We start from the raw sequence: 23,535 nt of genomic DNA, 5'->3' as shown, positions 1-23,535 counted from the left end.
GGGCTGGGGCAGAGGGTTGGTGTGCAGGAGGGGGTGAGGGCTCCAGCTGTGAGTGTGGGTGCTGGGGTTGGGCCAGGGATGAGGGGGTTAAGGTGCAGGAGGGGGCTCAAGGCTGGGGCAGGGGGTTGGGGTATAGCAAGGGATGTGGGGTGCAGGCTATGGGAGGGAGTTTGGGTGCAGGAGGGAGCTCAGGGCTGGGGCAGGGGGTTGGAGCATGGGAGGGGGTGTGGGTTCCAGGCAGCACTTACCTCAGGTGGCTTCTGGAAGCGGTGGCATGTCCCCCCTTCGGCTCCTGGGCGGAGGCATCCGTGGTTTCCGGCCAATGGGAGCTGGGAAGCCGGTGCTCGGGGCAGGGGCAGCACGCAGAATTTGCTGGCTGCTCCTGAGCCTAGGAGCCAGAGGGGGGACATACCGCCGCTTCCGGGAGCCATGCGGAGCCAGGACAGGCAGGGAGCCTGCCTTAGTCCCACTGCCTGCCAACCAGACGGTTAGCAGCCTGGTCGGTGGTGCTGACTGGAGCCGCCAGGGTCCCTTTTCGACCAGGCGTTCCAGTATAAAACCAGGATGCTTGGCAACCCTACCACTGCCCTGAAACACACACACACCTCTACACATGCAGTAAATCAAACACCCCAACACAGCAAAAAGAAAAAGGCTGGAGTTTTGCCACTTATGCCACTCAGGGTTCATCTACATCGCTATAAAAGTCACAGCACGGCCACAACTAGCCTGGGTCAGCTGACTTGGGCTCTAGCTATGGCGCTAGAAATTGCCATGTAGGTCTGAGCCCTGGGGCCCTCCCCTCTTGCAGGGTCCTAGAGCCTGGGCTCTAACCCTAGCCCAAATGTCTCCATCACAATTAAACAGCCTGTTAGCCCAAGCCCAGACGTCCACACGGCAATTTTTCAGCCCCAGCGCTCACACCCCACAAACCTGAGTCAGCTGACCCAGGCCAGCTGCAGGGTTATAGACTTACCTTGAAAGGTCCCGCAGACTGGAGGGATGTCTAGCCCCCTCTCCCGAGGCCCATGTCCCGAGTCAGTATTCACAATAGCTTTACTGCTCTGGCACGTCACCTGCAGGTGCACAATGCAGTTGTGTCGCCAGTTAGGCACCCAGTTGTCTTGTAGACCAGCGGTGTGGCTCTGTGGCCATATAGTTCTGCTGTACATTTCCTGCCATGGACTTGTGGTGGGCTTGCCCAGCCAGAGATGGCCAGTGTGAGCGCTCTGCTAGAAGGAAGCCTGAGGAGCAGGGAATGGTAGTGCATTCACCTGCACTTGGAAATCTATCGATTAACAGTCATATTTGCAACACAGCCAAGCGAGAGACCTCTGTCAGGGCTCAGGCCTGACCAGCTTGGGTGCTGCATGCACAGAAGCAGGGACATTCTCTGCCGGCTCCAAGGATCTCATCATCTGGGTTAGCGACAATGGGGTGGGGCTGCGGTATTTCTAAAGTGCCTGGCACAGCGGTGTCTCAGCCCTGAAGCTTAGCTGCTCAGTGCCCCTGTGGCCAGCTGCCTGGACTTTCTGCATAGGGCTCTCTGGCGTTGGCAGGATACTTTCTGGGCTTGTCGTCCCAAGGTTCCCCTACCCCAGCAACTCCTCTGCCCCAGCCTGGCCTTTGCAATCGCTGTCCCTTGCTGCCACTGAGCACGCAAGCAGATCCCCTATCAGCAAGAGCCTTGGCAGAGGGCAGCAGGCAATGCCATTCTGAATGAGTAGCTGTAACTGCTGGCACAGGAGAGGATCCCAGGCCCAGCCTGTGAGTGCGGCCCACCTGGCTATGCAGAATTGCTGCAATGCCTTGGACATGGGCTGGAATAAAGGGGAGCAATGGCTGAGTGCTGGCATGTCCATGAGGAAGGGATCGTGGGGGAAGCCCTGGTTAGTGAACTGGGCCCATACTCTAGGACGAGGTCCCTCATTTCTGTGACCTCTGGTGGAAATTCTGCAGCAGTTTCAGCTAAACTGATGAAGGCAGAGCATGGAGCATACAGCATCCACTGTCCTTGGGGCTATGCGGGGGGAAGGAAACTCTTCTATCTGAATGGCGTCAGCATCTGGAGGCACTCAGCTTTGTTACATTCTTTATTACAGTCTTTCCTTTGTAGCCCTTTGTGCTGTGAAGAAAGGCAGCAAATGGCAACTGAGTGTGAGTGGCGCAGTGACGTCTGCCTGAGCTTGCCAACAGCTCACCCCGTGCCTCCTTGGTGACTCAGCTTTCCACACTGCAGCAGACTGGACATTGACCAGAGTCATGTCTGGTCTCACTGCTACTGTTCAGAGCCCTGTAGGCTTCCCTGAAGCAGACAGGACTCAGGTGCTGGTGTGGGGGACTCTGAGTGGCAGTGGAGCTAGTCTCTGAGGAGCCGAGCTGAAAAACCAATGCTGGGGGAGGGCACCTTAGCAGAGACCCTCCACCAAGCTTCAGTGGCCAGGAGGCTTTGGGGCGAGAGCTGGAGCAGAGAGGAAATGCTTTTTCTCCCTCCCAGCAGCCAGGGAGGGAGTGGGATGCGGCAGGGACGACACATTTATCAGACATCTCATATTGACCAGGCAGAGACTGGCATGATAAATGGAGCCCCCAAGCAGGGCTGAGGAACAGCACCCTTGCAGGAATCCCAGCACCTCCCCTTCAGCAGGGCTTGGCCTGGACCCCAGGGCCTCCTGGCTCACATCAGTCTCTGTAGCTACAGCCCTCTGGCAGTTAAATTCCCAGGCCCACCGTTTGATTGGGTTAGGGTGAAGAGATGTGTGAAAATGGGGGGGATTGGTGGGAGGGAGAGATTGGGGGGTTAAGTTATACGAAATACTCCATTGGCAGGACACAGCTGGTTTGGTCTTCTGAAATGCAGGGGGCATTGCTTTGGTGGGGGTGGAGGGCATGCTTCACCTTGGTGAAAAGGCTTAGTCTTTGGACTAGAAGGTGTCAGGTATTGTCCAAATGCTCTGGATGCCCCGGAGCCCTTTGGAGAATGAGAGTGTGAGAGTGGTGGGGAGGGAAATGCTGGCAGGAAGGTTGTGAGGGACTGGGCTGGAGCAGGGCTTTGCCCACACTATACACAGAACCAATCAGAGAGCCACCTGCACTGCCAACCCACACTGCTTGAGTCTCACAATACTCCCTGTGTGAAGGTGCCAATGAAGAGTTCCTTGAGGCACTGCCTGGCTGGGGAGCCAGACCTACCTGGAGACGAATCTGGGTGAGGCTCAGAGTGTTCAGACAGGAAATCCCCAGCTAGAGCATCAAGGCTGCAGAGCACATTCCTACTTTTTGTGCCAAGGCCATTACCTAAAAGATTAAATAAGTTTGGTCCCAAGACTAGCCCTTGAGGAACTCCACTGGCAACCTCCTTCTGGCCTGATAGTTCACCTTTCAGCTCAACTCAGTGCCCTCTTTTTTTCAGCCAGCTCCTTACCCACCATACAGTTCCTGTCCTAATTCCCATTTTCTTCAGCGTAATTAATAATTTCCCATTTGGATCTTGCTGAACGTTTTACTGAAGTCCAACTATATTAGATCTACTGCACTTCCATTATCTAGAGAATCAGTTATCTTATCAAAGTAAGAGCTCATGTTAGTCTGGCACAATCTACCTTTGATAAAGCCAGGTTGCATTTACTCCCATTTTCCATATACCTCCATGTCTTTAATTAGTCTTTCATCCACAATTTGATCTAAATCCTTGCATATCACTGAGATCAGACTATAGTTACCTGGATCACATTTTTCCCCTTTCTTATATATAAGTACTACCTTTGCTACTCTCTGCCCACATTACCATTCCTAATTTGATAGATTGATTAAAATTCCTTGCTACAGGATTTACAATCTCATGTGCCAGTTCTTTCAGTGTTCTGGGACAGACATTATCCGGTGCCCCGGACTTGAGTGCATACATCTCTTTGAGCTTTGCTTCCACCTTTGATATGGTAATTTCCATTTCCATACACTCATTCTCATCAGCCAGCCTGCCTTTGCCTGCGTGGGCTATATCATCATCCTTATTGAAGACTGAGGCAAAACTCACAAAGGGCCTGAATGACACACGGTTGACTCCTTAAGGTATTTAGGCACCTAAAGATGCAGATAAGTGCTTAGTGAGAGTTAGGCACCTGACCTAGGTGCTTGGCACGTGTCTCCTGGGGCAAACTGCAATTGTGGCCACAACTCAGAGAACTGGGTAATTCTGAGGAAGTGAGTTCCCGTGGACACAGCAAGGAACATACTGAGGAGGAGACCACCAGTCCTAAGACGGACCTGCTGCAATGTTTCTTCAGGTGGTGTAAGCAGAAGAGTAACCAAGAGAGACATGCGTCCATCATTGGGGTTCTAATTCCTTCGGCGAAGGCTGGCCCTGGGACTGGCACTCAGCCCTGCAGTGAGCACCATGGCAGAGCAGCGAGGGCTCCCACAGGGTTCCACCTCCTTATTTCCAGTTCTGCCAAATTCACCTTGGCTCCAGCATCTTTTCTGCCTTGAAACTGGACTTTGCTTTTGAGAAGATCCTGGTTCCTCTCTCCACTCTGCCCCTCTCAACTTGCTTTGCTTTAAGAGGACACAGCAGTGATTATTACTACTGCCTTATACAGCTGCCAAGAACTTGCTTGGGCCTTGTCTGCACAGAAGTTTTGCACCTATTTCACTGGCATGGTTTTGCTACTATACAATTAAATTGGTGCAGAACCTGAGTGCAAACAACACTTTATAAGAACATATAAGTTACACAAGGGAATGATAAAGCTGTGTTTAGAATACCGGAAAGCTGCAGTGCTATGAACTGGGCAGCCCTGTAATCCTTGGGTGCTGCCACCTTGATCACTCTAAAAAGAACCAACCAGATGTTATGGTGTCACAGCAGGAAGACCTGAGAGACAGGAGCCTGCAGTCAGAGTTACTGGGGACAGTGACAGGAGATTGCCACAGCTCTGTATCTGACAAGAAATGTAAATAGTCCCTGGGTGCACACACTGAGGCAGCCCTCTGCTCCTGATAAAATACAAATCTCCCTTCCAAAGCTCTGTGGAAATCTCCTGCTGTTCCCTGTGGTGCTGCCTCCAGCCCTGCTTTCCCCGCTGTGTGTGGATGAAGGAGTTCTGGCTGCCATACGGCTGCTTCCTGCACCCCTAGTTCGTATTCAAATAGTTTCCAGATAGGGGACATACAAGAACAAATTACAAGAGCTTTAGCCATGTCTGAAGCTGGAATAAGTGAGGAGAAACTGCTTGTATCCCATTATATTTCCCTTTCCAAAGGTGGTGTCCCTAAGCCTTCTCTGCCTGCAGCCTGGGTACTCCAGGTCCAGCCTAGAAAGTTCCCTGGCTGAGTTTGCACTGAGATGGTGCGGGGTCCTGAGCATGGGGCCAAGCTTCTCCCCTGCAAGTGGATTCTGGGTCTCATTAGCCAAGAACTGGCTCTGCACAGTTTTTGTCTCACTCAAGATTGTAAGGACCAGACCCAATGTCCACCCGACCCTGACATGCTGAGCTCTGTGGAAAAACCTGCTTCTAAAAGAACGGCATAGGCTCTGCCTGGGACGGGGGATGGGCCCATCAGCCATATCTCTGCTCCAGCAGTCCTGAACCGTGACCACTGCTTGCTCAGAGAGTAAGGCAGAGGGGTGGTCAGAAAAGGTGCAAGTCATGTTCAGGGACTCTGCACCAGTGGCCACCTGGCAGCAAGTTTAGTCTCTCCTAATTTCATTTGGGGATTTGGCTAGTTCCATTCCACTAATTCCACCTGAGGTTTAGTTCTGAGCCAATCAGTCCATTCAGGGTCATCTGTTGATTTTCTTACACATATCGGTGAGTAGGTACTCACATGAATAGACTTCAGTGGGAATAGGGTGCTCTGAGCTTGGCCAATATTCCTGCTGCTTTTCTGCTGTTCATGCTCTCATGTTAACCTGCTCTGGCTAGTGTCCAAGGCACACCCTCTGTGCCAGCAGCAACCCGGCAGGACAGGGACAGGCCGACAGCAGACATTTTCAGTGCAAAGCGGCTTTGCTTGGCAAGGGAGTTCAGCCAGACCACAGGGACAAACAGACCCACAACTGGCCCCTCACAATATAGAATAAAAATGAGGGTCTCTGCATTATCCTAACCATGAATCCCACAACAACTGCCCTCCTGGCTTCCTGGCTGGATTCTTACATTACCCCTCACAGCACTGCTAGCATTTCACTCACTCGCCTAGCCCCTTTGGGAGTTGGTGAAGCAACTTGCAATTATTATTCATGCTATTAATTACTGGTATTCTGGTAAGCCAAGGAGGCCCAGACAGGCTCAGGGCCCCGTTGTGCTGAGCATTATAGGCACACAGAACAAAGAAACAGACCCTGCTCCAAAGAGCCTGCAAGCAGCCTGACCAGCGGCTACCCAAATAAGAGCATGTCGCAGCTCCTGTGCAATCCCAAAAATGTGCTAACCTCTCAGGAATTCAGCATAGCCCGAGGTGGAACCAGCACTCTAACCTTGCCCCCAGGGTCTGTCTACATTACGCAGTAAACCTGGGTCCATGTGACCCACGCTTGCAAACCTGTTCTTTGCAAGACTCACATGTGAGTACCCACAATGTATTGCTATGTATGCCTCATTCCTGTGCCAGCCGCTCCATACTGTGGTATGCAGATGTGTCAGAAGCTGAGGCTTCTGAGGAGCGTATCCTAGGGTTCTTAGTACCCTTACTAGCTCCAGAGCTTGATTTGTGATGTATTGTGGGAGAACTTGTCTGTCCCTCCCATGGCACTTGCCTGAAGTGCTCTTAGCCTACCAACACATCCAGCTGAGCCATTTTGCATATTCCCTGCAACAGGAGTCAGCAGTGTGACTCCAGCACTGGTGGAAGACCTTTTCCTGGTTGCAATTTCCTTGCTATTTCAGGATTCAGGCAGAGCATCTGTGAGGTGCTGGTGGAGATTTCAGTGGCAGTATTTGTCCTGTTGAAGGCAACTCTGAGAGGAGAGTACAGCCATGGCATCCACAGTCCAGTTGATGCAGCTGATGCCTGCTGCCAGTGCTGCAGACACTCCACAGGTAGCAGCTCCTGGAGCAGGGCCACAAGCACAGACTGGTGGGATAACATTGTTCTGTGGACCTGGTATGACCAACAGATGCTCCAGAAATTTTTCATGAAGAAGCAGATGTTCCTGGACCTGTACGAGCACCAGGCACTGACATTTCACCACCAGGGCACACAGGAGGGAAGCCATACCAGTCCATAAGCAGGTTGCTATAGCCATCTGGAAGCTGGCTACTCCAGAATGCTACCGGTCGATGGCAAACCAGTATGTTGTTGGCAAGTAAACTGTGGGGGTTCAGGTGTTGGAATCTTGCAAGGAGATCAGGACTGTGGTTTACCCAAAAGTGGTGGGCATAAACAATGCTACTGAAATAAGTGCCAGCTTTGAGAGACTGCATGGGGTACTGATGGGACTTATGTGCCCGTAACTTTTTCTCCAAAAGGAGCAAATGAGTACATAACTGTAAAGGGTAATACTCCATCATTATGCAGGCTTTGGTCAACCACAGAGGCAGGTTCATGGGTGCCAATGTGGGATGTACTGGCAAGGTGCATGATGCCAGGTTTTTTTCAAAGATCAGGACTTCACCTTCATGGACAAGCAGGGAGCTTACTCCCTCTCGATGACATTGTTATAAATGGAGTAAAGCTTATGCTCAAATAAATTTGTCAGTCTCTAAGGTGCCACAAGTACTCCTTTTCTTTCTGTCTCCACTGTTATTCTAGGACAGTGACTCTCAGCCTTTCCAGACTACTGTGCCCCTTTCAGGAGTCTGATTCGTCTTGCGTACCCCCAAGTTTTATGTCACTTAAAAACGACTTGCTTACAAAATCAGACATAAAAATACAAAAGTGTCACAGCATGCTAGTACTGAAAAATGCTTATTTTCTCACTTTCACCATATAATTATAAAATAAATCAATTGGAATATAAATATTGTACTTACATTTTATAGAGAAGTATAAACAAGTCATTGTATGAAATTATCATTTGTACTGACTTGGCTAGTGTTTTTTATGTAGCCTGTTGTAAAACTAGGCAAATATCTAGATGAGTTGATCCTGGAAGACCTCTGAGTACCCCTGGGGTACGCATATCCCTGGTTGAGAACCACTGTTCTAGGGGGCCTCACATATCCCCTTCTACCAGGGTGTGGAAGTCCCAGAAGACTGGAAAAAGGCTAATGTAGTGCCAATCTTTAAAAAAGGGAAGAAGGAGGATCCTGGGAACTACAAGCCAGTCAGCCTCACCTCAGTCCCCGGAAAAATCATGGAGCAGGTCCTCAAGGAATCAATTCTGAAGCACTTAGATGAGAGGAAAGTGATCAGGAACAGTCAGCATGGATTCACCAAGAGCAAGTCATGCCTGACAATCTAATTGCCTTCTATGATGAGGTAACTGGCTCTGTGGATGAGGGGAAAGCAGTGGACGTGTTATTCCTTGACTTTAGCAAAGCTTTTGACACGGTCTCCCACAGTATTCTTGTCAGCAAGTTAAAGAAGTATGGGCTGGATGGATGCACTACAAGGTGGGTAGAAAGTTGGCTAGATTGTCGGGCTCAATGGGTAGTGATCAATGGCTCCATGTCTAGTTGGCAGCCGGTATCAAGTGGAGTGCCCCAAGGGTCAGTCCTGGGGCTGGTTTTGTTCAATATCTTCATTAATGATCTGGAGGATGGTGTGGATTGCACCCTCAGCAAGTTTGCAGGTGACACTAAACTGGGAGGAGTGGTAGATACGCTGGAGGTAGGGATAGGATACAGAGGGACCTAGACAAATTGGAGGATAGGGCCAAAAGAAATCTGATGAGGTTCAACAAGGACAAGTGCAGAGTTCTGCACTTAGGACAGAAGAATCCAATGCACCGCTACAGACTAGGGACCGAATGGCTAGGCAGCAGTTCTGCAGAAAAGGACCTAGGGGTGACAGTGGACGAAAAGCTGGATATGAGTCAACAGTGTGCCCTTGTTGCCAAGAAGGCCAATGGCATTTTGGGCTGTATAAGTAGGGGCATTGCCAGCAGATTGGGGGACACGATCGTTCCCCTCTATTCGACATTGGTGAGGCCTCATCTGGAGTACTGTTTCCAGTGTTGGGCCCCACACTACAAGAAGGATGTGGAAAAATTGGAGAGAGTCCAGCGAAGGGCAACAAAAATGATTAGGGGTCTGGAACACATGACTTATGAGGAGAGGCTGAGAGAACTGGGATTGTTTAGTCTACAGAAGAGAAGAATGAGGGGGGATTTGATAGCTGCTTTTAACTACCTGAAAGGTGGATCCAAAGAGGATCGATCTAGACTATTCTCGGTGATAACAGATGACAGGACAAGGAGTAATGGTCTCAAGTTGCAGTGGGGGAGATTTAGGTTGGATATTAGGAAAAACTTTTTCACTAGGAGGGTGGTGAAACACTGGAATGCGTTACCTAGGGAGGTGGTGGAATCCCCTTTCTTAGAAGTTTTTAAGGTCAGGCTTGACAAAGCCCTGGCTGGGATGATTTAATTGGGGATTGGTCCTGCTCTGGGCAGGGGGTTGGACTAGATGACCTCCGGAGGTCTCTTCCAACTCTGATATTCTATGATTCTATGATTCTATGATGGGGTGTACAAACCCCACACAGGGTAACAAGGGGTTAAGGAACTGCTCTGGGTCCAGCTAGCCCCGCCCCACCACACCTGTAGGAAATGCACCAACTGGAGGAGGAGTTAAAAGGCAGGGGAGAAGCTCACTTGGGGTAGACCAGGGAAGAGAACAGACCTGCAACCTGCAGCTCCAGCAGAGCAAAGCTGAGGGAAGACAGAATTTGTTCCTTAGATAACTTCCCAAAGGTCCTTTCCTGAGGAAAGGGAGGACCTGCCCCAGGAACAGCCTGAGAGAGCAGCAGGGGAAAGCCCTAAGACTGTAATGAATGGACTATAAGGTAGATAGAAAGCTGGCTAAATTGTCGAGCTCAATGGGTAGTGATCAATGGCTCGGTGTCTAGTTGGCAGCCAGTATCAAGCAGAGTGCCCCAGGGGTTGGTCCCGGGGCTGGTTTTGTTCAACATCTTTTATTAATGATCTGGATGATGGGATTAATTGCACCCTCAGCAAGTTCGCAGATGACACTAAGATGGGTGAGAAGTAGATACGATGGAGGGTAGGGATAGGGTGCAGGGTGACCTAGACAAATTGGAGGATTGGGCCAAAAGAAATCTGATGAAGCTTAACAAGGACAAGTGCAGAGTTCTGCACTTAGGAAGGAAGAATCTCATGCACAACTACAGACTGGGGACCGACTGGCTAAGCAGCAGTTCTGCAGAGAAGGACCTAGGGATTACAGTGGATGAGAAGCTGAATATGAGTCAACAGTGTGCCCTTGTTGCCAAGAAAGTCAATGGCATATTGCCAGCAGATTGAGGGACGTGATCATTCCCCTCTATTCGGCATTGGTGAGGCTTCATCTGGAGTACTGTGTCCAGTTTTGGGCCCCACACTACAAGAAATGAAGTGGAAAAATGGGAAAGAGCGCAGTGGAGGGCAACAAAATGATTAGGGGGCTGGAGCACATGATTTATGAGGAGAGGCTGAGGGAACTGGGATTATTTAGTCTGTAGAAGAGAAGAATGAGGGGGGATTTGATAGCTGCTTTCAACTACCTGAAAGGGGGTTCCAAAGAGGATGGTTCTAGACTGTTCTCAGTGGTAGAAGAGGACAGGACAAGGAGTAATGGTCTCAAGTTGCAGTGGGGGAGGTTTAGGTTGGACATTAGGAAAAACTTTTTCACTAGGAGGGTGGTGAAGCACTGGAATGAGTTACCTAGGGAGGTGGTGGAATCTCCATCCTTAGAGGTTTTTAAGTTCCATCTTGACAAAGTCTTGGCTGGGATGATTGGGTTGGTCCTGCTTTGAGCAGGGGATTGGACTAGATGACTTCCTGAGGTCTCTTCCAACCCTAATATTCTATGATTCTGTGACTGAGCTGGCCCAGAAGCGGGGCCATGCCATGGCAGAGAGAGAGAGAGAGAGAGCACTACCCCAGTATAGGCAGCAGCCAGAAGGTGCTTTGTTGTGAGCAGACACCCTTCGCACTGCCTAGACCCAGACGGTGATGTTGGGACAATTGCAGGAAAGGGGGAGTGATAGGAAGTTGTCCAGGGAGGGCGGTCTTAAGCAACCCTTGGTTGTCAGATCGCTGACAGCCTTCAAAGGGCCCTGGGTCAGAGCCTGGTGGAGCGAGAGGGCTCACACTCCCCTACCAACAACCCCCAGCAAGTCATGGGTCTAAGCCCTGACCACTAGGTGACGCTTCCCTATCAACTACCCCTTGAAAGAGGATCATTATACATGTTTGTAAAACCGTTCACTGACTTGAGAGGCCTGACAAAGAAGGTTCAGTTACATGCTCAGTAGCTGTATGATGGTGGTGGAATGCACATTTGGAAGGTTGAAGTCAAGATGCTGCTGCCTTCAGAACCATTTGGATGCCAGTGTTGTCAAAACCAGCTGCATTATTGTGCTCTGCTGTGCACTGCACAATGTGTGCGAGATGAAAGGTGAACTGATTAACCAGGAGTGGACTTAAGGCACTGTTGGATAGCAGGAACGTTACATGAAATCAGAAAATGCACCTATCACTACGGGGCAGGATCCCCATGTGCCTGGGACAGCAGTGATGGTTTGTGCACCCACATGATGTATTTCCAGGGTGCTAAGGATAATGGAGAATGAAGTAATATAGTTACTCTACACTTAAATTACCCCACACATATCCTCTTGATTTTTAAACCAATCTCATGATTTTGGGGGGACCTAACTCATGATTTTTGAATTCTTGAGGTTGGCAATACTCTTATTCATACAAATTAGTACAAGTTTTCTATCACAATATTCATTGCAACAAGCTTCATGGGCACAGCAAAGCAAGGTGCAAAACAACTTGCCATCACATGCCTCTTCCAAGACTGGGGGCTGGCATTCCAAAATAAAGGGGGAAAGATTTTATCATTGTTACCATGGAGACTGGACTAAGAACAATAACTACTTGTTTTAATTTTCTCAGCTTCCCCAACTCCTCCACCTAAAGTACACTGACTCTCAAGGACAGTCTCTCATACATTAGGACATAGAAATTAATTCATTAAACTTTATTTATTAATATAACAGTTTGATCAAAGGGACAAGCTCTGATTTTGGTGACCCTGGTGAGGAAACGTATTTAAGTGGGTGGCACTATATTCACACTTGGGTGACAGAGAGCAGAATGTTGCCCGTAGTCTCAAAGGTTTAGACGGACAATAAGGGAGCCTTTAGCTTCAGCAGGGAACTTTACCTTGTTACGTTCCAAGTGTGGCAGCTACCAGCAGAGAGCGATAATACAGGAGTGGATTAGGCTCATTTCACCCAGAGCCATATGCTGCCGCACTCCTTCTGATCTTGCTTAAATCTCGTTCTCACCACATGGTCTCATACATAATTACATAAGACACACATAACAAAGAAGCACTCATGCAGGAAGTGAACCCGCCCTGGAGTTCTCTCTAGCTCGCACACAAGCTTCATCGGCCCCCAGGCCAAGGGACGGACATGGCAGCTCAGTTTACAGGGCCCCTCGTGTTCCATTAGGTTCCAGAGAACGGGCCAGATAAGTGCAATGGTTTCAGTGATCAGATATGAGCATGTCCAGGATAGCTGGGTTCCTGCTAATAGCTCCACCCTGTGGTGGAACTGCCTTGTGTTTTTTGCTGCACTGGTTTGGTAACAAAGCAGCTATGTAGCTCTTGGCCCAGACAGGTTATGGAAACACCTGCATGCTACAGCATCCAGGAGCTAGGGGCTGGAAGAACAGATCAGGGGCGGAGGGATAGCTCAGTGGTTTGAGCATTGGCCTGCTAAACCCAGGGTTGAGAGTTCAATCCTTGAGGGGGCCATTTAGGGATCTGGGGCAAAAATTGGGGATTGGTCCTGCTTTGAGCAGGGGTTGTACTAGATGACCTCCTGAGGTCCCTTCCAACCCTGATAGTCTATGATTCTATGATCAGGCCACAGCAAGCTTTGAACAGGCCTGGTGGGGAAAGGAAACACTATTGGAAGGGCTCCGGGGGTGAAAGCGCAATCCCCTCCTGCTCCAGTCAAAGGCACATGGTGTAAGGCCCCAGGGGACTCCCATAACAATGAGCCATACAAGCACTGCAGTGACAGTCACTGACCCACACAGCAGAGTGCTGGGCTCCAGCAGCCCCCTACCTCCCCTTGCCCTGGAACCAGGTCGCTGCTGTCCCTGAGGGGCTGAGTCAGTCAAGGGGTTGGCTGCTTGCCCTCAGGGAAGAGAGGACCTCCAGGTCACTCCGCTCAGCATTCTGTTCCCAGGGCTCTACCAGCCCCAGGGAGGATCCTCTGCATTTCCTAGGGTCGTAACTGATTTCCTGGCCCTTGCCAGCATCACCAGGCCCAGTGGAGCTGGGCCCCTCCTGGCCTGAACAAGGGTATCACTGAGGCCTGAAGGGCTTGTGCTCCCTACCTCCCAAAAGAAACAAAGAGTGAGGCCCAATGCTGCTGGGCCGGCGTTCTGGGGAAAGAGAGAAAGGCCCAGCCCTGTCTAGTCTGGGGCTGGGGGTGGTTAGTGCCATGTGGCTCTTACAGAGCTAAACACCAAGCGGGGAAACCCTCACTGCCCAGTAGACAACGCAAAGGGACTGTAGGCCTCCCCTGGCGACGCTCCTGCCTCAGGGAGCCCCCCCTCCACAGCCACCTGCCACCGCAGGAGCCTCTGTCAAGGATAAGAGAAAGTTTGGCGTGGCTCTTACTAAGCCTGTACTGTTCCTCTGCTGGGGATGGACCCATCCAGGCCAAGGCAGGTTGGGACACAAACAAGCAGGCCTCTGCACTTCCCAAATCAGTGCTGGTGGCCCAGCAGGTTTAGGATCTGGAAGGCCTTGTCCTGAATGCTGAGGTGAGTCAGGGGGTGGAGGTGACACTCCCTCCCTGCCCCCCATGGGAGCTGGCCTTGGCTCCACCGTGTGAGCCTGGCATGAGCCGCCTGGCATTGCCGCTCGCCCCCGCAAAGTTCCTCCATGCCTCCATAAGGCGGTGTGCCCCACAATTTGAAAACCTCTGCTGTAGGTATTTTACCTTTCATAGCCCATCCCCACAGTGCCCTTGGCACCCTATCCCCCACCAGTCTCAAAGTTGCCTGGAAATGAAGGTAGCTTGTTTAAATCATTAATAAAAATTGTACAATGGGCCTGTCCCAATACTTAGCCCCATGAAACTCCCCTCCTCCTGAGCCTCCAGGAGGGGCACCCCCCATTCCATCCCTCTAACCAGCCCTTTGCCTAACTAAGTGCTGTAGCATCACGCCCAGGGGTAGTTGCTGTGTGACCTAGACTACCATGTGCGGCTGTAGGTAATTCTTTGGGCAGCCCAGATGATGATGATTGATGCTTGCTGTTATTTTATTTGATTAGCTGAGGGAAGCGGTCAGGGGCCCCGCCAGGTGGGGCCGTCATCCTGGGCACAGCACAGGCACAGTCCCTGCTCCGGCGAGCTCGGGGGCATGGCGCAAGGAAATGTGACAAACGGGCATTCCTAGCTGGCAGAGGGAGGCAGTGGGGGGCAGGTGAAAAGAGAGCAAAGCCAGTAAGTTGAGAGGGGCGGTGTTCTGCATGGGAGGCCAAAGAGCCTCATGGAGGCTGCAAGGAGGAGGGTGCCATGGAGAGGCAGGGATGAGGAATCAGGTGGCAGCACGTGGAACCAATCGAATTCATTGGCAAGTTTTCTAGGAGCAAATAATTGAATCCTCAATCAAAAATGTAACTATTTGATTTTTTTTTTTGTATCCTTAACATGGGAGGAAGAGGAAGGCAAAGCCCTGGGGGAGTGAAATAGCCCTGGTTGGGACAGGAGGTCTCTGGGTGGTGTAGGGAGGGAGGGAATTGAGAGATCTCCATTGGGAGAGGTGTAAGTTAGGGGCCTGGGTGACTGTAATTTATTTCCTTTCCATTATATGGTTGGCTTTAATCATGTCCTTCCAGAGTTTGGGGTGGCAGGGATGCTGATTTCATTCTATTGTGATCCATGAGCACAGCAGGGATTGCTACACTGGATGAGCTGGTGCAGGTCTGCTTTGTTCTTTCTCCACCAGTTTTGTGGGCTGCAGCAGATGTTCACAGTTGTTTCTTTTTTATTTTTCATTCCTTGTTTCCTTACTCTAGGAATTTTTCCCATTGCACTCTCTTCTGGCAAAGTCTCACTCCCATTTTGAAGGAACATAGGAATTCCAAGCCTGGCTCACAGCTGAGTTCCATCCAATCTAGTGCCCTTTGTCTGACAGTGGCCAGTACTGTGCTTCAGAGGAAGCTGCAGAAACTCTGCAGTAGCTGCTGCAGAATACTCTGTACCCCTGAATGTGTCATCCTGATCCCTCAAAGTCAGAGACTGGGGTCATCACTGAACCAGAAGGGTGTATCTCCTGGGATTCTCTCTCTTCCAAAGCTCTTCTTTTAGCATTAACTATTGTGACTCTGGATGCTCTTGTAATACAGATACACGTCTAGTCCTTTGAATCTTGCTAAATTCGTGGCTTCAATAACTTCATGTGGCAGTGAGTTCCACAGTTTAATTATGTATTGGGTGAAAAAATATTTCCTTTTCTCAGTTTTAAATTTGCTGCCTTTCAATGTTATCAAATGCCCCCCATTTTCTCATGTTCTCTTCTGCTCCCAGTCTATTGTCTCTGCACCATTAATTATTACATCTCTTTATTATGTCCCCAATGTTGCCAACTCTGTTGATTTTTTTTTTTGTGAGTCTCACAGTATTTGGTATTCTTCTTCTTAAAACCCCAACATCTAGAGTTGGTTAATTATGTGGGAATCTCAGCTTTCATTGAAAAGTACATTTCTAGCAGCTCTCCTAGTTGCCGAGAAAAGCTTGAAAATTATCTTAGTGTAACCTAAAGGCTCAGAAATCAACAGCCATCAGGCATGTTGCAAGTTATGGCAACCTCTCTGGCCAGAGTAGAGCATGTACTGTCTATGGTGCCACCCACTTTTGCCTCTAGCTCCACCCCCATTATGCCTCAGTGTCCCCATCTGTAACATGGGAGTGATGATAGTGACCTGGTTCATGCGGAATGGGTGGTTGGAAGAACTGATAGTGGCAAAGCATATTAGGACCTTTGGATGAACGGTTCCGATCACAGCATCTGCTGCTTGTAGGGGATTAAGCCGTGCATTCCAGTTACTGCTGTGGGACCCCTTGAGCTGACTTACCCAGGTCTGACTCACCAGGTCATGGTAACCTGTGCTTTTTTACTCATCCCCCTCCCACACTGTCGCTCTTGGGCACTCTCCCCACTTAAGAAGTGTTGTGTCCAACTCCAGCCAAACAGCAAAGGCTGGTTAGTGAGTGCAAAGCTTAAAGAGCAGCAGGCTCCTGCCCTACCTCAGGCTTCATTAGCGCAGCTCTCGCTGCACTGGGCAATGCACTAGAGTTTGCTGCTTTGTGAAGGAGTTTCTAAGTGAGACCTGATTTGCAAAGGCACCTGCACTGTCCCTGAGCTAGGCTCCTGGCTGATGGAGCCTCTCTCCCCATATGCTGTCTCAATGGCTGAGATTAGTGGGCACAGCCTGGTGTGGTGTTTGTGGGTAGGGATATGGCATTCTTGGGTAGACCTGCCTGACCCTTTTTGCTGGCCAATGGTGTAAATCCCACCTGGTCACTGGACCAATAGCCTGACCCTGCTGAGCTCCTTGAATGTTGGCTTAGGGATCCCGCACAATACCTAGACACTAGCAGGATGGACACAGTGTTTAAAATAAAAACTGACATGCCCATTATGCTCAATGAGATCTGAGTTCCCTTGTTCTTTGTGCCCACAGTTCCACCCACTGTCTCTGTGTAACACCAGTGAGGATGAGCACACCAGCTCTGGATTTGTCACTATTGTCAAACTCGAGCGACCGGATCGAGATCTCCACCCCTGTCTGTCATTGGACAACAAGGTATGTGCATGAACGTTCTGAATGGAAATGGCCTGGGCCCTTACGACTAAAGGGACAGGCAGAAATATAGGAGGATGCAGGATGGGTCTCTGTTCCCTCGGCAGGAGGACTGAGCCGGTTTCTGTTCCCATTGCAGCTGGCCCTGGTATCCAAACTTCATAGCACTTGGGACTGAACAGCCTTGTAAACAGTGTAATGTTTTCATAATCTGCGCCTTGGTTCTTTGGGAATTGGTCCTGCTTCGAGCAGGGGGTTGGACTAGATGACCTTCTGGGGTCCCTTCCAACCCTGATATTCTATGATTCTATGATTCTATGATTCTTTGGGACAGGTCAGACCCTTAGCCAGCATCGCAAGAAAACTCTGCTCCTATCCACAGCTTACCCATGCCCCACCCACTGCTGCCCTTCCACACATGCTGTGTGCTCTCCTGCCCACTCCAGTCAGTTATATGTGCCCGACATCAGAAACAGCCACTAGGTCCACACTTCACAGCACAAGGATTTTATTTTGCACCATTTATCCTGAGCACTGAATGAGGCAAGATCCCGTGGAAAATATAATCTGTGACCCTGTAATGAAAGCTGGTATTGGAATTCTTTAGCAGAGAAAGGCAGAGCAAGACTCAGGGGCTGGAAGTTAAAGGCAGACAAATCCAAATAGGAAATAAGGCACAAATACCTAACAACGAAGGTGATTAACTGTTGGAACCAATCTGGAAAGGAAGTGGTGGATTCTGTTTCTTGATATCTTCTAATCCAAACTGGACGCCTTTCTGGAAGATGCTTCAGCCAAACACAAGCTATTGGCCTTATACAGGGTAATGGGGTAAAGTGTGATGGCCTGTACTATACAGGAGGTCAGACCACGTGAACTAGTGGTCCCCTCAGGCTTTAAACTCTGTGAATCCAGCATACACAAGAGGGCAGTGTTAAGGCAGAACAGGGAGATTTATGGCGGCATTTTCTTGAATTTTCAGTGGTTCTGTCTGGAAATTTGACAGCCTCCTAAGTTAGTTTTTTATAAGGAATTTATTCTTATTTCACATTTGTGCGCAGCATTGCAGGTGTGCTTTCCATGGTGAGTGAAATGAAGGACCTGCACAGAGAACTTGCAATGTAGAGACACCCTATTTTGACAAAAAGAAAAGGAGGACTTGTGGCACCTTAGAGACTAACACATTTCTTTGAGCATAAGCTTTCATGAGCTAAAATAAATTGGTCAGTCTCTAAGGTGCCACAAGTCCTCCTTTTCTTTTTGCGGATACAGACTAACACGGCTGCTACTCTGAAACCTATTTTGACAATGTCTTTTGCAACCTTCGAATGGACTGTTTCCCTTCTGGAAGGGGCTCTGCTTAGCAACTTATTTCTTAGCCATTATGGGCCCCGTCCTGCCACCCCTACTCACATGAGGCTGTACCGCAGTCACCAAGGCATCCCTCTGATTTCACTGGAGTAAGGTACTATCAGCATGAGTCAGGGTGGCAGCACTAGGCCTCTGATGTTTATAGCCTGTTTTCTGTAGTTTTACTCTGTCCTCAATGATTAGTGTCTGTTATGTTGTTCTTAGCTGTAAGAAGGGGAGTTACACCTTTCTGCTCCTCACCTGCTCAGCTCAGGAGTTGGGTGTTGCCCCTTTTCTTTCCCGCTTGGCCTCTTTCAGTGGGTCCTTTGCCACTAGACACTGAATATCTCGTAGAAATGCAGAGAACACCTCTTGGCTTCAGTGGGAAGGAGAGGCATCTCAGTGCTTGGAGGGGTCAGGCCCAATGCTTGCTGCTTGCTCAGTCTGTCCAGGCAGGGCTCAGAAGTTCCCCTGTGGGTCATGCCATTCACCACCAAGGAGTTCCCCCATACCCTGGAGGCCAGCTGTCCTCCGTTACTCTGCAATCTCTGCATAAAGACTTTTGTGAAGAAAGTGAAGACTTTGTCTGTGACGACTGATCAGAACGTCACCTCAGACAATGCAGAATAACCCACCAACCAGTGCACCCTGGGATGGGTACATTATGACCAAAGCTATCTGGGATATAAGGAAGCTCCACACTGGTAAGTGATGCAAGTTGTGGCAGCCAAGCCCTGTATCTAATTAGTGCAGGTAATGTGGTGGATCTTTGCAACAGAGGAGAAAGTAAACAGAGAATTTTTCTGCCCCCAGTTTACCCAGGGCAAATGTCCATCATCCTGGATCCCTCTTCTGCTCATGAGCAGTGTGCCTGAAAGGCTCTAGAGCAGCGTTTCTCAAACTGTGGTCTGCAGGCCCTGCTGATCAACTCCTCCCCTTCCCTCCCTCAACTCCTCTCCCTCCCTCCCAGCGCCTTCTGTACGCTAAAACTCTTGTGGTGCAGCGGGGCTAAGGCAGGCTCTCTGCCTGCCCTGGCCCTGCGCCGCTCCTGGAAGCGGCCAGCACGTCCCTCCCTGTGGCCCGTGGGGCGGAAGCAGGGGGTCTCCGTGTGCTGCCCCTGGCCTGAGCACTGACTCTGCAGCTCCCATTGGCCAGGAACTGCAGCCAATGGGAGCTGCAGGGGCAGTGCCTGCGGAGACCCCTGGCCCCCCCGCCTAGGAGCCGCTGCCAGAGGGATGTGCCAGTCGCTTTCGGGAGCTGCCCAAGGTAAGCTGGAGCCCGGCAGCCTTCACCCCCTCCTGCACTCCAACCCTCTGCCCCAGCCCAGAGCCTGCACCCTGCACCCAAACTCCCTCCCATAGCCCTCACCCTGCACCCCCTCCCGCAACCAAACTCCCTCCCAGAGCCTGCACTCCTTCCTGCATCCCAACCCCCTGCCCCAGCCTGGTGAAAGTGAGTGAGGGTGGGGGAGAGTGAGCGATGGAGGGAGGGGGCATAAAGTGAGCAGGGGTGGGGCTTCAGAGAAGGGGCGGGGCAGGGGCTGAGCGGGGGGCTTTGGGGGTTCCTAACATTTTTTAAATCAAAATGGGGGTCCTCGGGTTGCAAAAGTTTGAGAACCGCTGCTCTAGAGCACTAGGCTCTTCTTTCCTCTGCATTAGCTTGTGATTTTCTTTAAATCTGGATTTCTCAACCTTTTTGTGCTGCCAACCCACTTTGGATATAAAAAAAATCGTTACCTCCCCCCCTAGAAAAAGTGTGACCCCCAGGGCTCTGGGCTTCAGCTCTGCTCAGGGGATGGGACTCCAGGCTTCAGGCCCTCTCAGGGCATGGGGCTCTGGACTGCAGCCCCCTTGAGGCACGGGGCTCCAGGCTTCAGCCTCCCTTGGGGTGGGGGGCTCCAGGCTGGATGTTTGTCTACATTTTCATATATATTGTGTTCTGTAGTGTAACTGAAATCAAAGTGTACATTATTTTTATTATACATATTTGCACTGTAAAAATGATAAAAGAAATAGTAGTGTAATCTCTTTATCGTGAAAATGCAACCTATAAATGCAGATTTTTTTGTTACCTAACTGCACTCAAAAACAAAACAATTTTAAACTTCAGAGCCTACAAGACCACTCAGTCCTGCTTCTTGTTCAGCCAATCGCGCAGACAAACAAGTTTGTTTACATTTACAGTAGATGCTGCTGCCCTCTTCTTATTTACAGTGTCACCAGAAAGTGAGAACAGGCATTTGCATGGCACTTTTGTAGCCAGCACTGCAAGGTATTTACATACCAGATATGCTAAACATTCATGTGCCCCTTCATGCTTCGGCCACCATTCCAAAGGACATGCTTCCATGCTGGTGACAGTTGTTAAAAAAATAATCATAGAATATCAGGGTTGGGAGGGTCTCAGTTAACCTAATGCGTTAATTAAATTAGTGACTGGACTCCTTGGGGGAGAATTGTATGTCCCCTGCTCTGTTTTACCTGCATTCTGCCATATATTTCATGTTATAGCAGTCTCAGACGATGACCCAGCACATGTTGTTCATTTTAAGAACACTTTCACTGCAGATTTGACAAAATGCAAAGAAGGTACCAATGTGAGATAAGACAGCACTTGACCCAATGTTTAAGAATCTGAAGTGCCTTCCAAAATCTGAGAGGGACAAGGTGTGGAGCATGATTTCAGAAGTATTAAAAGAGCAACACTCTGATGCGGAAACTACAGAATCCGAACCACCAGAAAAGAAAATCAACCTTCTGCTGGTGGCATCTGACTGAGATAATGAAAATGAACATGCGTCAGTCTGCACTGCTTTGGATTGTTATCGAGCAGAACCCGTCACCAGCATGAACCCATGTCCCCTGGAATGGTGGTTGAAATATGAAGGGACATATGAATCTTTAGCACATCTGGCACGTAAATATCTTGCGATGCCATCTACAACAGTGCCATGAGAATGCTCGTTCTCACTTTCGGGTGACACTGTAAACAAGAAGTGGGCAGCATTCTCTCCTGCAAATGTAAACAAACTTGATTGGCTGAACAAGAAGTAGGACTGAGTGGACTTGCAGGCTCTAAAATTTTACATTGTTTTATTTTTGAATGCAGTTTTTTTGTACATAAGTCTACATTTGTAAGTTCAACTTTCATGATAAAGAGATTGCACTACAGTAGTTGTATTGAATTGAAAAATACTATTTCTTTTGTTTTTTACAGTGCAAATAGTTGTAATAAAAAATAAAGTGAGCACTGTACATTTTGTATTCTGTGTTGTAATTGAAATCAATATATTTGAAAATGTGGAAAACATCCAAAAATATTTAAATAAATGGTATTCTATTATTGTTTAACAGTGTGATTAATTGCGATTAATTTTTTTAATCTCTTGACAGCCCTAGCAACAGATCAGCGTTCTGTTGCTGGCTCTGGCATAGCCTTTCTGTGGGACCTTGGTGAAGTTGCATGGGGCTGCATTTTAAATGGGATTAGAGCCAGACTGAAGTGGTCAGCACTCACAGCTGGACCTGGAATAACTAGGAACTACAGTATATATAAGGGTTTGATTACAGAGAAATATACAATCAATACAATATTAAAAGCTTTAAGTTATTAGAGGTCTCAATAATGCTTGTTAATTACTGAAAGCGATGCTGGCAAGCGTACTAGGTCATGTGACCACACCCTCCCCAGTGTTCCTACCCATCAGTGTCTCCCCCTCTGTTCCCTCTGACCCCCAAGTCCCAGGTACCTAGGGGGTGCACATGGGGACACGCTGCAGGCCCATGAGGAGATGCCATTAGAAACACACGTTATCATCTAGGGAGCTGGCAGTGCAGGTCTTGTCCTGTTGCAGATGCCATGTACTTTCCTGGTGCAAGATTAAGCCCTAACGGCTGATCTCGCTGTACTACAGGGGACTCAAGCAGGTTCCCTTTCTGGCTGAGGGGTCAGGAGACCGGCACAGGGCAGAAGGCCCTTCCTGGGGATCGCTGGAGAGGGACTAGCCGCCCACTCCCTCCCAGAATGGTGCTGACAGTTTGTAAAGCTTGGAACCTGCGGGCTCAGTTGCAAGCAGGTCTGGTCTCTGGATCCAAATCCTGAGCCGGTGTGAGCTGCAGGTGGTGGCTCGAGAGCTGGGCTGTGTCCTGTGCCTGGTAGGCTGTGGCAGGAGGAGCAGATTGTCCCTGCCTGAGGCCAATCTGCAGGCCGCCGTTACAGACAGGCCAGGTGCGGGGTCTGGAGCTCCTGTCAGGGCTCTCTGCTGAGAGGGAATGCCAAGCTGTTCGTGCCTCCCTTGATTTTCCTGGCACCCAGGATCTGCTCCTGGCTGGCTTCTGCCCTCTCATTGGCTGCTGGGGATTGCTGTGGTCTCCCCTCCTCCACTGGTTGAGGGAGGGGGGCTGCCAGGTTGACTGTGGGTGTCATATCCCCCTCCCCTTCCCTCCTTCTGCCAGGGGAAGTCAGCAGTGCTGGGCTCTGTCGAAGCCCACGGGGGCCACGGGGGATGTCTCTTCTCATGAGGCACTGCCCCATTTGGGGACTACATTTTGCTTTCAGGACTGAATCTGACTAGGGTTGGACTTTGCCTGAGATCCTGCTTGACTAGCTAACATGACTGTCACAAATGTCATCCCACTCTCCCCGTGCTGGTCTATGAAACCTCACTCCTGGCATTTGTCAGTGACAAGGGGTCCCACAAAGTGGGGCCCTGAATCAAAGAAGCCCAACAACAAGTGTAGCTCAGCCCTGTTGTATGGGCAGATGTGTCCACAGCAGTGTTCAGTAAATCAGGTTTTAGTTCCCCATCCCTTTCACTTTGCTGGCAGAGGTCACGTCTCTGTGTGCTGCTCAGACCATGCCTCCCCACTTCCCTCAGGCCCTTCGCTGGCTTCCACATCAGGGCCAAGCTACTCAGCCATCAGCCAGCAGGCTCTGCCCAACTCCACTGTCCAAACATCTTCCTGCTCTGCAGTCCTCCCAAGCTTCATTTTTGATCGCTCCCTTCCCCTGCTTCCCAGATCTAGACTCCTTGCATGCCACAGGTGGAACAGCCTCCTGCTCTGTATTCAACACACATCCTCTTGCCCCACGGGACTCCTTGTTCTGGGAAGCACGAAGCATCGAGTTGGTGCAAGCCGCACACCATTCTGTGTTGGGGTATTTTGTATTGTATCAGCTC

General features: G+C 49.9%; 1 protein-coding gene across 2 annotated transcripts in view; it reads left to right on the top strand.

The window, feature by feature from the left end:
* The window catches only part of RNF43 (ring finger protein 43), a 130,709-nt gene that overhangs the window by 51,316 nt on the left and 55,858 nt on the right, over nt 1–23,535 (top strand). For both annotated transcript variants that reach the window (XR_012155431.1, XM_073315639.1), the window contains exon 2: nt 16,887–17,009. Coding sequence is in view for 1 of the 2 variants with exons in the window: in XM_073315639.1 (XP_073171740.1) it covers nt 16,887–17,009 (123 nt within the window). In the remaining variant the exon portion in view is untranslated. The remainder of the gene's footprint in view (nt 1–16,886; nt 17,010–23,535) is intronic.

Source organism: Lepidochelys kempii, chromosome 17, assembly GCF_965140265.1.
Source record: "Lepidochelys kempii isolate rLepKem1 chromosome 17, rLepKem1.hap2, whole genome shotgun sequence".
In the NCBI taxonomy this organism is placed as follows: domain Eukaryota; kingdom Metazoa; phylum Chordata; order Testudines; family Cheloniidae; genus Lepidochelys; species Lepidochelys kempii.
Note: the sequence above shows the minus strand (reverse complement) of the source record. Positions and strands in the feature narration are given on the sequence as shown.